The 13,676-nt window shown below is 43.8% G+C and overlaps 1 protein-coding gene across 9 annotated transcripts in view; it reads left to right on the top strand.

Moving 5' to 3' along the window:
• The first annotated feature begins 2,460 nt into the window (after positions 1–2,460).
• Positions 2,461–13,676, top strand: part of NEO1 (neogenin 1) — a 549,782-nt gene continuing 538,566 nt past the window's right edge. For all 9 annotated transcript variants that reach the window (XM_050968064.1, XM_050968062.1, XM_050968067.1 and 6 more), the window contains exon 1: positions 2,461–2,828. In XM_050968064.1, coding sequence (XP_050824021.1) covers positions 2,717–2,828 — 112 coding nt within the window. In that variant the 5' untranslated portion in view covers positions 2,461–2,716. The remainder of the gene's footprint in view (positions 2,829–13,676) is intronic.

Below are 13,676 nucleotides of genomic sequence, written 5' to 3'. Positions count from 1 at the left end.
AATGAATCAATGTTAAACAATAGAATATCAATTGAAATTTGTTAAATATTTTTGGATGTTTTTCTACATTTTCAAATATATTGGATTTCTATTACAGAATACATAGTGTACAGTGCTCACTTTATATTTTTGATTAAAATATTTGCACAGTAAAAATACTATTTTTACAATTCACCTCATACAAGTACTGTAGTGCAATCCCTACTGTGAAAGTGTAACTTACAAATATAGTTTGTTTTGTTTTTGAGGGCAGTTATGTAGCAAAAAAAAAAAAAAAAAAAAAAAAGTAAAACTTTAGAGCCTACAACTCCTCTCAGTCCTACTTCTTTTGTTCAGACAATTGCTAAAACAAGTTTGTTTACATTCAGGGGAGATATTGCTGCATGCTTCTTATTTACAGTGTCATCTGAAAGTGAGAACAGGTGTTCACATGGCATTTTTGTAGCCGCCGTTGCAAGGTATTTGTGTGCCAGATATGCTAAACATTTGTACACCCCTTCATTCTTTAGTCACCATTCCAGAGGTGATGTTTTCAGGCTGATGATGTTCATTTAAAAAAAAAGAGTGCATTAATTAAATTTGTGACTGAACTCCTTGGGGGGAGAATTGTATGTCCCCTGCTATTTTACCCACATTCTGCCATATAATTCATGTTATAGCAGTCTCTGACGATGACCCAGCACATGTTGTTTGATTTACAAACACTGTCACTGCAGATCTGACAAAATGCAACAAAGGTACCAACGTGAGATTTCTAAAAAGAGCTACAGTGCTAGACCAAAGGTTTAAGAGTCTGAAGTGCTGTCCAATATCTGAGAGGGATGAGGTGTGGAGCATGCTTTTAGAAGTCTTAAAGAGCAACACTCATGTGCGGAAACCACAGAACTCGAACGACCAAAAATGAAAATCAGCCGTCTGCTGGTGGCATCAGACTCAGATGATGAAAATGAACATGCATCAGTCTGCTCTGCTTTGGATTGTTATCAAGCAGAACCAGGCATCAGCATGCATACATATCCTCTGGAATGGTGGTTGAAGCATTAAGGGACATCTTTAACACATCTGGCACATAAATATCTTGAGATGCTGGTTACAACAATGCCATGTGAACACCTACTTTCACTTTGAGGTGACATTGAAAACAAGAAGTGGGCATTATTATCTCCAGCAAATGTTACCAAACTTGTTTGTCTGAGCAATTGGCTGAAGTAGGACTGAGTGGACTTGTAGGCTCTAATGTTATACATTGTTTTATTTTTGAATGTCATTATTTTGTACATAATTCAACATTTGTAAGTTCAACTTCCAAGATAAAGAGATTGCACTACAGTACTTATATTAGGTGAATTGAATATACTATTTCTTTTGTTTTTTACGGTGCAAATATTTGTAATAAATATAAAGTGAGCAGAGTACACTTTGTATTCTGTGTTGTAATTGAAATCAATATTTGAAAATGTAGAAAACATCCAAAAATAATTAAATGGTATTCTATTATTAACAGTGCGATTAATCGTGCAATTAATCGTGATTCATTTTTTAATCCCTTGACAGCCCTAGTACAAAGTTACCCTTTTCTCACCATAACCCTGAACAAAATATAAACAGTGAACCAAGTTTTATATCTTTACATAACAGTATTTGTACCAATACCTTTAGCTTTATTAATTGGTTACCCCTTGTAACCATCCAACATTGTGATCACAGTGCTATATAGATACACTCTCTGGGTACCGCAAGATTTTCATTCTTCAGTTTCTCAAAGTACAACTGAAAAAAATTCAGGAATATTCTCATTTTAGTATGAAGATGACTAAATTGAGGAGAACATCCAGATTGCCAGGCAAGTGTTATAAAGCAGATTATTAATCAAGGTGAACAATAAACTGTTCTAAATTATTGCTCAATTCCACAAAATTGAGTGCTGCTATCTAGTTAAAAGTGCAAAAATACACATTGTCCATAGCAAAATATTTTGAACTACACCTCTACCCCATTATAATGTCCCCGTGTGCAAGAGTCCACCGGGACTGGATATGCTGGTGCCTGGAGCCAGCCCTGAGTACAGAGGACCCGGCGGCGGGAGGGGAGGGGTGTAGGGGACCAGTGGGGGGTGTAGAGGAGCAGACGCTGTTCCTGCACCAGCAGGGCCCGGTGGCCCCTCACAGCCTTGCCTGGGGCCCTGTGCCCGGCTAGGAGCGGCTCCCGCTGGGCCCGGCCGTGCTACCCCCTGGACGGCCCCTCTCTGGGTTTTCCTGCCGCCCCCTTCGCGCCGCGTTTTCTCTCTCTCCAGGCGCAGTGTGGGATTCTTGGCGGGGGCGGGGGAGGCGGCGTTCCCCGCCCGCCCCCGGCTGTTGGCCGTCGCAGGAGCGCGCCGCCTCCCGTTGGGAGGGGGTTGAGAGGAGAGAAGTGCGTTTGGCGCATGCGCACGGGCGGCGGTGGTTGGGGGCGGAGCGCGGCGAATGCCCCTCTCGCTGTGTGCAGGGGACGCGAAGCCTGGCGCTGGGACCGGCCCGCGATGCAGTGACTCCCGGCTCCGGCCTCTCTGCACGGACGGCGCTCGCCCCCCGGAGCCCGAGCAGGGCAGCCCTCTCCTCAGGCCGCCGCAGACGCAGCGCCCGGTTAAGGGCGAGCGGACCCCGTCCGGTCGGAGAAGCCCCCGGGGGAGGGGCAGCTGCTTCTGGGTGCCCGGCTGCCGGGCTCGGGGCGCGGAGCGATGGCGGCGCGGGGAGCCAGGCGGCTCCTCGGCTCCCTGTGGATCGCCCTGCTCCTAGGGCAGCCGGACCCGGCCGGCGCCGCCGCCAGGAGCAGCTCGCAGAGCCCTGCAGGTAACCAGTCGGGCGAACCCCTGTGGCAGCGCGCGACGGCGGTGTGGGGGGAGCTGGCGGGCAGAGGGGCTCCGCGCCGCGCAGAGGTTGCGCCCGGGCGCGCGTGGGTGGTGGCTGCAGTAGTGGCCTGGCGCGGCGCGCAGGGGCTGCCCTGGGTGACCGCTGCGCCCGCGCGCTGGTGGGAAGGGGCCGATGCGGCTGGCCGGGCAGGGGACGGTAGCCCCGCGGCTTTGGAAAGGTCACGGCGGTTGGTCCGGGCTGGGCATTTACGGGCACCTTTCCCCAGCTCTGGGAAGGTCCGTTCCACTTGTGAGAGCGGGACAGCCTTGGGCACCTTACATGCACCAGCAGAGGCCACTGCACGTCTCCTTCAGTAGAGTTATCCTTGCCACTTCTCGGTGCAGGGAGACACACCGGAGGCACCTGGGTCTCTTGTCCCTCAATATTCCCACCTCCGTCTCCTGCTCTCATTGAAGTCTGTGGGCAAACTATTATCGAAATCCGTGAGAGCAGAATCGGGCCCTAGTTGAGTTGCAAGACCTGGTTTGGTGATTTCAGCAGGGACTGCTTACCAGCCGAAAAATGACGGCCTGCGGAGGGTGAGCCTGTTGGGTAAATGAGAGCCAATAAGTAATTTTTTATTTAAAAATTAGAGAGAAATATCTCATGTTTTTGTCTTTGGGTGGGAAGAAATAGGGTTAGATTGTGTCACCCCTCAGGTGACCACTTATGATCTTCTGCATTGCTTGTGTCTCTTTCCTTTTTAACAGTGGGATTGGTAGGCATACAAGACTTTCAATTAATGGTTTTGCAGCATTTCATTTTTTATAATAGTCACACTTGACAGATTTTTACAGTTCATGATCTTAGTGTTTCCATTATGAATCCTGATTTTCATTAAATCACCTCCAGTTGAAATATAATATGAATTAGCATTTTCTAAATCTTACAAAGAATGTCAAATCTGTTAATGTTATAGAATGCTTATCAAGTCTTTAATAGTGTAAGCTGCTTAGTTTGCAAAGCTTTTGCTAAAAGAGGAAAAAAACATTTTTGTCCCTTTGTTGGCATTTGAATTCATGCTGAAAAAAAAATCTGGTTTCTGGTACCGAGAAACCTTCAATTTTTGATTGGAAATCTTATTGTAGCTTTTGCATTTTGAGATTAAAGATGGTGGTGGTGTTGAGGTTTTGTTGAAAAAGAAATTATTGATCAGGCAGTGGAGTTTCTTCATAGACTTGACTTAATAGGCTCTGTTATTACATGGTATAGTGTGGCTCTTTCAAATCACATTGGGCAGGAACTTGGCATGGGGGTTGTCAGTGTGGGTCCTGCTATAAAATATGTATGTATGATGGCTGATATTTACATGATAGGAGAGAATTTGTCTGTACAAAATGCAAGTTTTGTAAGTTCTAACTTTCAATTATGGCCTGTACCTTACAAAAAGGATGTTAAAAATGGGATAGGGTAGAGAAAGATGTAGTGAAGTGGGAAGGGACCCCACGAAGAGAGAGTACCAAAAACATGCTCTAAATGTTGGAACCAAAAGAAGATTCTCTGGAAGTTGGCTTGAGTCTGTGGCCTGGAGCCAAGTAAGTGATTTTTCTATAAAAAATGATCTAGGAAAAAAAGTACTATCTTTTTGTCTTTGGACTGGAGAAATAGGGCTAGAATTGTGTCATCATTCTGAAAATGACAGATTAGTGGTGATCTGCAAAGATTGCTCATGCCACTTTTACCTCTTAGCACTGGGCTTGGATGGCATGTAAGATTTTAAACTTCAGATTGTTTCTGCAGTTATTGCATGTTCTGGAATGATATTGGACAACTGCACTTGGAAAACAAATATTTTGTTCCTCTAGTATATAAAATATAATGTACTTGCTGGGTGCTGCAGGTGCCATTTAACAAAAAAAAAAACAACAAACAAACCAAAAACAACCACCCACACACACTGCTTGAGTGACTTAAAGCAGCAGAGCCCCAGGAGTGAATTCCACCATATGGTTACTGTAGGGTTATATATTCCTAATACATATTATTAGGATTGACCGGTTTATTCTTTACATTGTTGCACTATGTAATTCCCATTAATGTTAACAGGAACCATAGTGGCTAGAGGGACAAGAAGCCCATGCCCTTTGTAAAAGTATAAAAAACAAAGTATACTTTTAAATTATTAATTTACCCTTTTGCTACTGTTGGTAAGAGTATTACCAGACTTAATGTCCCAAGTCACCATTTATGACATAATTCCTCTTGTCTTAACTATTTATGGAATGATTATTAAATTCCCAAAATATGTTATTTGGGTCAGAGATCTAGATATTTGACCTAAATCAAAGAGATTAGACGTGAAATGGCAAGAGAAGACAAAACAGAAACAGATAGGGGTGGGGAGGTCAAGGTTTCTTTTCAGTTATAAGATCATGAGTTTGCCTGGGTGATTTTGTGCAAATTTTATTATTTCCATTAAGAATTTTTGTATATATTTAACTTGCAAAATAATTATAAACACAAGTACTAAAGGAATTACTGATGTCATAGAGCAGTGGTCCCCAACCTTTTCGTCTGGTGGGTGCTAGACGAAGGACCACTGCGGCAGTGGAGCACCCGCCGAAATGCCACCGAATTTTGGCGATGATGCCTCTCGATGACGTCACTTGTTGGCAACAAGTGTCGTCATTGAGAGGCATCCCCGCTGAAATGCCACTGAAATTTGGCAGCATATCAGTGGGTGCTCTCCCGGGGGCCAGGACGGGGGCACATTAAGATGCCCCCACAGGTGCCACGTTGGGGACCTCTGTCATAGAGTTTATGGCCAAAAGGGACCACTAGATCATCCTCTATATCACAGGCCACCAACACCACCTGCATAATAAATCTAATACTTGTCATACATGTATATTGACTATTCAGCATATAATTTGACATGTAAGTGACGTGATTGAAAACAACACCTCCTTGGCTATGCATGATGTATTGTTTTGGTATTTGCATAAGTGCCCATAAATAGAGTGCAGTGAAAGGCCATCTTGATGTTTTTTCTTTGTGAATAAAGAAGAGACTATTGCAAGTCAATCTGGACTTTATGCAACAAGAATACAGCATAGTTAGTAGCAACTGGTTGGTTTAGTTTAGTCTTCTGTACAATAAGTTTTTCTAACTTTTCAGCCATAGTTGTTAAAAGAGCAAAGTGAATGGACTCAGTTACCAGGGTATTATGCAGAATCTTTCTAGATAGTGCTTTATGTAAAGTTTGTTATTTCAAGGGGAAGGCAGTACATTGCTACTTGGCTAAGTTGTAAGTGGGTGGTTTATTTCTTTCAGTCTCACGTTTGCAGTGATATTACTTTGTTACTACACATTTTAGCATTCTTAAAATTTTTTTTTTAGTTGTAGGTCCTTGTGATGGTCCACACCCCTAGGGTCAGGGCAGTGTGGCCTATCAGTCACAGTCTATAAAGCAGCCCTTTGGCATAGGGCAACATGGCCTAGTGGCCGGAGTCTATAGCATTGGGGCACCCTTTATGGGGTGTGGCAGCCCCGGTAGGGGGGCCTAGGTCCACCCAGCTCCACCAGGCCCTGGCCCAGGGCCCTAACAGTGGCATAGCAGCTTGCCACTGACTCAGTGGGGGGTCCTACTGAAACACACTGAGTTTCCCCAAGTGGGAGGTACCTCTCCATCACCCTCCCTGGGTCACTTCCTACTAGAGTCTGTGTTGGGGTTTCCCATGAGATGTTGGGTCCTCTGTGTTCAGCAGGTTTCCACGGTTTCCTCCAGGGTGCAGGCAGGCCATGGATGGCTTTAATTCCCAGTGCAGTCAGAGGCTGTGGCTGGCCCTCCACAGGAGCTTTCCAGGCAGGTTCTTCCCCTGCAGCCTCCAGCCCAGAATGAGCTGGTCTCCCTTCCTTTATACTACTAGAGTACTTGGCGCATGCCCAGTCTTGCCAGGGAGGCTGGACTTCCGCTGTCAATATCATGGGCTTAACCCTGCCTGGGCTAGTGCAGGGTAAGCAGACCCCATCACAGGCTTGTTTCGATTAAATGGTTGTTGATTAATGATGAAATTATTATAGTAAACTAATATATAAATTTACACAGATTTGATCAGTTTATACATATACCTATGCGTAGTATGCATATGTCACAAACAGGAATTGTGTGGAAAATATTGTCATTTTCATTTTAAATTGGGTTTCTTGGCTTAGTGGTGTTCCTCCTTTCTCTCTATATAAGTGATATAGTACACACCTGGTTATTCTTGGCTATAAAGTATCCTGGTGGTTTGCAAGAGATCAGACTTTTGTCACTGTTCTGTTCTAGGATTGATTATTGCCAGAGCAGTGTAATATGGGGAAGTGGGAGAGAAATGCCACATTTTTGTTTGAAGGTTTAATAAATGTTGGGTCTTTGAAATTTGTGTAGAGGCTTGCATTGTTAGTTCTGGTGGAGCTGAGTTCATGTCTTGAGTGTAGGTGAGGAGGACAACTATGGATATCATCACATATATATATTATGTATCTTAATGAGAAACCATTAATTTATTTATTTTGAAAGAGAAGATAAAATTATGCAAGCATCCTCAGAGAAATCTAAACACAGCTCAGGCGTGTCGTTCTTTTTTTAAATAATATTCAGCTAGCTCAATTTTTTGTGGCTTTCTATCTGCATGAGATTTTAAAAAAATGTTTAATGCATGCTTTCCTCTTAGTCAGTAATATGAAGCAATGAAGGTGCATGGAAATGGAACAAGATGGGTGTTTTCAAGAAAATTACATAAAGAACAGTATTAACGTTCTTTTGGCAAATATATTTCTTATTTATGTAACAATACATAATTTCCAAATTGCAGCCTATAGATCACTTTGGGACTGAAAACAGGTGTTACAGTAATTTTAGCCTTTTAGAAATCTTCAACTTCATGAAATATATGCCATCACAGTTACGATCTTTTTTTTTCTAAAAATGCATAAGGATTTGTTTTCATTTTCATACTTTGTAATGCATGTGTGAGAGGGGAAAGAGTAATGAAATTGTTGCCTTTATCTAATATTTATTAGTTTGTTTTGTGAGGAATCTGGGTTCTGGCTTAGAGAGAGAAGTTAATGAAATGAAAGTAGGCTTGATTCTGCTTCCACTGAAATTAATTGCCAACCTTCTCTTGATTTCAGTGGCTGCAAGATTAGAACTCAACTGGCTGCAGGATCAAGATCACTATTTCTCACTTGTCTAATTTAAAAAAAATTTTTTTTGTAGCTAACATTGCTTTCTTTTCACAATCTCCCATCATTGTGGTACCAGTGTTCCTTTGATTTGTTATCCATTTTCTCTAGACGTTCATCTACTCTGCTAAATATTAGTTACCTAGCTCCTTAATTGCTTCACTTGTAAATGGTAACAAATATTTTCTTTCATAGTTGCTCTAATGTTACCCTCTCCCCTCCCGCCCAGCAAGCCCTAATGAGACTGACTGACACATATGGAGAAAAGGCACAAATCAATGATGTACTCTAGTAAAATGCAATAGTAGGCTTTTCTTTTGGTGGTGATGTATAGGAGAAATCCCAAAACTTATTTATTAGTGATGTAATACTCAGACTGGTTTGTATGTCTATTTCTTAACTACAACAGACATTTAATGTGGTGCATGGTAATATGATGGTAATAAATCTAGTAGTTAAATGTGACATGTTAAAAGTAGGCTGTGACATACCCAAAGTATAATAGAAAGTGCTATCACTAAATATCAAACTGGTTGTTCTTGCAATACAAATTTTAGAGATTTAATTTAAAAGTAGTAGCCTATGTTCACTAAATTTAAAATAACCTATCTGTGTATTTGGATTGTGAATGGGGAAATATACTGCCTGTCCATATCTTTTATCATGCTGAAATAGATTGATAAATGATACTGTCTCACCCACCTAGTGTCTCTCAAAATACCAGGTAAAAGAGCCAAAAGAATTCTTAAATCCATAGGATAAATATTACAGTGCTGTGAGAGAATTTGAGAAATCAACAATTCTACTGGTTGTCTATTGATTGCTCGTGCTCCAGTTAAGTCACTAAGGGTATGGCTACACTTGCAACTTCAAAGCGCTGCCGCGGGAGCGCTCTCGCGGCAGTGCTTTGAAGTGCGAGTGTGGTCGTGGCACTAGCGCTGGGAGAGAGCTCTCCCAGTGCTGCAGGTACTCCACCTCCCCGTGGGGATTAGCGTACAGCGCTGGGGCACTATTTACACTGGCGCTTTACAGCTGTAACCCTTCTGCCCCTCTGAGTTGGCAGCAACAAGGGCCGGGTCAGTATCCAGGGGTTCCGTTTCAGTAACACAATGCATAACCGGCTCGAGCCCCCACCCAGTGACCTGGGACACTCATATGCCACACCCCCCTGGGCGCCTCTAGGAGGCAATACTTCCCCTCTCGCAAGCACGGAGTCTGAGTGTAGCAAAATCTTTTAATAAAGGAAGGAATCAATGCGGCATCCCATTGGAGAAACACCACAAACAGGGTTATAACACAAACCATAAACAAAAACCCACCTCCAAGTACATTTGGCACTGTCCTTTTTCCCCTTAGGGTTTTAAGTCCAATCACCCCAAAGTCCAACAACCCAAAAGTCTCTGGTCAATGCCACCCCAGAGTTCGAGAGTTTATCTGTAGAGGTCCCTCCCCCCCAGCCTGGGTAGAAAGGGGCACCTTACGTGGTCCGGGGCCAACTGCCCTGCCTCTCCGTGGGTTCTGCTTCCGCCTTCTCCACGAACTGCTCCGCTTTACCAGCTGCTCCACTCTGCTCCTCCAGCTGTCCTCAGAAACTGCTCCGCTCCACCAGCTGCTCTGCTCCATGAGCTGCTCCAGTTCTTTCTGCAAACTGCTCGGCTCCGTTCACTCTGTGGGCTGCTCCACCCGTCCCACAGCTACTCCGCTCTGCCAGCCACTCTGCTGCCACCAGCTGTCCCGTGATCTGCTCCAGCCGTCCCCGCAACTGCTCCACTCCGCCAGCTCAGGCTCCCCCACTAGTTAGCACAGTACTCAGTGCTCTCAACTCAGTAATTTTAGGTCTTTAGTGATTTCAACTCTTAGTGATCTCAGGTCTTCGTGGGGGAGCCCCAGTGCTAGTGCACCATTAGCCCAAAGTGCGTTCAGCTCAGTAACCTGTATTTAGATTCTTGAGGGAATAAAAAATTCAACTCTGATATTCCACAGTGGAGAGAGGAGGAGATGCAACTGGTGCTTCTGGCTCCACAAGGAGCCTGCACCACCAGGCACAGATACCTGTCCCCAGCCTCTCTCAGTTCACTGGGTTTTGGAACCCATGTCCCTTGTCTAGCAAGTACCACTCAACTGAGGGTGAGTCATTTGTCACCGAGCGGTCCCACCGCTCAGCAGTCTGGGATAGGGTAGGCGTGCCTATGCAAATACACTCTCTGACATTCTTTCCACCAGATGTCAGGGTAGAGCTTATCTTGACTCTGCTTACACAGCGCTCTAACTTGTTGCTCTCAGGGGTGTGTTTTTTCACACCCCTGAGCGAGAAAGTTGCAGTGCTGTAAAGCATCATTGTAGCCAAGGCCTAAGCTGCCTACTGTGGAGGAGGGATAGCTCAGTGGTTTGAGCATTGGCCGGCTAAACCCAGGGTTTTGAGTTCAGTCCTTGAGGAGGCTGTTTAGGGATTTGAGGCAAAAATCTGTCTGGGCATTAGTCCTGCTTTGAGCAGGGGTTAGACTAGATGAACTCCTGAGGCCCCTTCCAACCCTGGTATTCTATAAAGATGGTAACCTGAGTAATTCCATGTAGTTTATGCACATACACACTTCATTTTTTTTTATAGTTGCATTATAGGGTTCTTAACACCTTCCTCCCCCACCCCCCTGCTGATATTGTATGAGGAACTAAATATTAGTTGGAAAAATGAGATTTATATATAGCAATATCTAATAACTAACTAACTTAGGAGCTTTCATTTTTAAAATGTTCAATATTTTAAATGCTAAATATATACTAAGAGAATACCTTTAACTCTTAATTTTGCAAAGTGAACAATATGATTAACTGATGGATGCAAAAACTTTACATTGAATTGATAAAATAATTTTAGAGATTAAAATTTAAAAAACTCGATTAAATGGGATGAAGGAATAAACAGATCTGCATTATTGATGGTGACTCTTCAGGATTTGAGAGGAGGAAGGGAGGTGACTGATGTTTCTTCAGGGTCTAGCTAACACAAAATAGGCTCGATAATCCATTTTGCGTTCTGTAGTATTCTGTAGAATTCAGTGCATTTTTGTTTATGGATGCTTGCTTTCTGTTACTCATACACATTTAACCATATACGACTACTATGAATAATATGAAGTGATACAGTACTTTGATAGTTAAAGATTATTGTTATGTGTTTACCATTCTCATGTGCATCAGAGAGTGTAATGATGAAATGGCCTTAAAAGAATGATAGAAGAAGCAGTTAGTGCTCTTTGATCATTTTACCACAGTGTTATAACTGCCCTTTAAGAACACGTTACCGCAATGCCATGATACTCTTAAATTCAAAGCGCCTAGCTGAAGAACAGATACCCAAATGTCCTCTAGAAATTCAGTGGGTAGAAATTAACATTACATTCCCTGTCTCCAAACATTAGCAATTTACATTGAATTCTTGCATGAAGGTACTTAAGCCCCTGAAGTATTTTATTTTGTAATTCCAGCTACTGTTAAATCCATGGATTATACATAGACTACTTTGAATATACTAAGTATGTTTTTTAATGTAAATTGTTTTTAATGATTTCCTCATAAAAATCCAATTGGAAAATTTAAATCACCATTGTTTCTAATACACATTTACATGGTGCTGAGAATTCCTTTTGTGATATAAAAGTGCTTTACTGAATGGGTTGCAAGTTGTGAAGCAGAGTAACACTTGGACTCATATCACATTACTCCTGAGGGCATTCTACGCCAAAAAAATTAAAATTCTGTGAAATTCTGCAGCTTATATGTCAAATAAATGTGGAGGCTCCAGCATGACATTGGGGAGCACAGGCTACTGGCCGCACGGAGGTGGGAGATTACTGTGCAGCTCCCTCGTCTCCCCCACCCCGGATAAAGACTCAGTGGTGAGGCTGCGCCTAACCATACCACAGCCGGGCCCTGCCCCTCCATGTGGGCAGGCAGGCTCAGCAAGGCAGGATCCAAGTGTGGAGGGGCTTAAGGGTGAGGGTGAGAGATCCAGACGGATTGAGAGGGTTTTGTGTGGGGCAGTCTGGGTGTGGGCGGCTCAGTGGGATCCAGATGCAGTGGGGGATCTGGATGCATTGGGGCTTGTTGTGGATTTCTGGTTGCGACGGTAATGGGACTCTGCAGGGGGTCCAGGTGAAGGTGGTTGGGGCTCAGCGGGGGGGGGGGGGGAGGGAGGGAGGGAGAAGTCTGTGGGAGGGGGGATAGAGCTTGGGAAGGGAATCTGGGTGTGCTGGGCTCAGTGGGGGGATGCAGATGCTGGGGCAGTGGGGTTCGGTGGGGTGGGGATCTGGGTGTGGGTGGCTTGAGGTGGTCCAGGTGCAGGGAGAATGGGATTCATTGGGTGGTTCTGTGTGTGTGTGTGTGTGTGTGTTTGTGGGGGGGGATGTTGGTGAGGCTTGGCCGGAGGGTCTGTGTATGAGGAAGTCTGGATGCACGAGAGGTTGGGCCGATGGGGGAGCAGCTTCCTGAGCAGCAATGGGTGCAGGAAAGAGGAGGGAGGGGGAGTTTGCAGAGCTTCCTGCAGCTGGGGGAGAAATCTAGGGTTGGGCCTGACCTGGCCCTGGATGCTGTGCAGAGGAAGAGGAAGTCTAGTTCTCCCTAGCCCAGTCAGGATTAGCATCTGAGCCCAGTGTGCAGGGTAGGAGCCATCAGGCGAGTCTTTCCCCAGTCCTGCCTCCTGCCCTGCAGTGATTTATCTCTCTGCTGGCTGCCCTGGGAACCTGAAACATACTGCTGAGAAAGGTTTCATGACTGCTCTTGTGGCTTCCCTTTGCTTCCCCGTCAGAAAGTAATTTTTCTGTGGGGAAGCAAAGAAATCTGCGGCGAACATAAATTCTGTGCATGCTTCTCCCACAAGTAAACAAATTCCTTTTTCATACAATAGTCTCCAATGCTATTTTATTTTTTATAAATCGTTTTATAAGTTGGTTGGTTGGTGAGTATTCCTAGCATTGTTTAAGACCATTGCGGTGTTGGAATGTTCTGGCAGGATGAAATCAGACTCATTAGAAATCCACACTATTTGGAGAACAGTATGAGACAGGACTTTTTAGGAGGATAACAGTGCCTCAAATTGGGGTGAATCCTGGGTGCCGTGGTTACAGTGGAGGTAACAACTTATAATACGGACTTTAGAAGTGAACATGTTACATTTTTATAGTTACTGCTAATAGAAGTTGCATACTTATTGCTGAGGTTTTTTTTGTCAGATCAGTTGCTCTACACAATAGTTACTTCAAGGGCAGGGAAAATATGTGTAAAAGGTATCACCAAATGGGCTTGGTGTCAATGTGAGAATCTAAAGATTATCATTTGTCACAGTATGGTAAATCCATTCTGCTCAATGAAATGTGATACGTTGTAATATTTGGGAAGTTAATTCATCTGTCTTTTATTTTCTATGTGTGTGGGGGTAAAATCCCTCCATTTCTTTATAAACCAGAAAAAAAAAAAAAGGAATCTGAATGCAAAAATAAATGAGTGGCCGTTCTTGTTGGATTTATTAAACCTATTTTAAGGCCAACTTCTAGGCTTGCTCCCTGGCTTAAGATTGTTTCCACAGTTTGACTATGCTGCTGACTAGTTCATTGATTCTTTTCC

The sequence above is a fragment of the Gopherus flavomarginatus genome, chromosome 9 (assembly GCF_025201925.1).
Source record: "Gopherus flavomarginatus isolate rGopFla2 chromosome 9, rGopFla2.mat.asm, whole genome shotgun sequence".
In the NCBI taxonomy this organism is placed as follows: domain Eukaryota; kingdom Metazoa; phylum Chordata; order Testudines; family Testudinidae; genus Gopherus; species Gopherus flavomarginatus.
The sequence above is the reverse complement of the archived record's forward strand: the minus strand, read 5'-3'. Positions and strand labels throughout refer to the sequence as shown.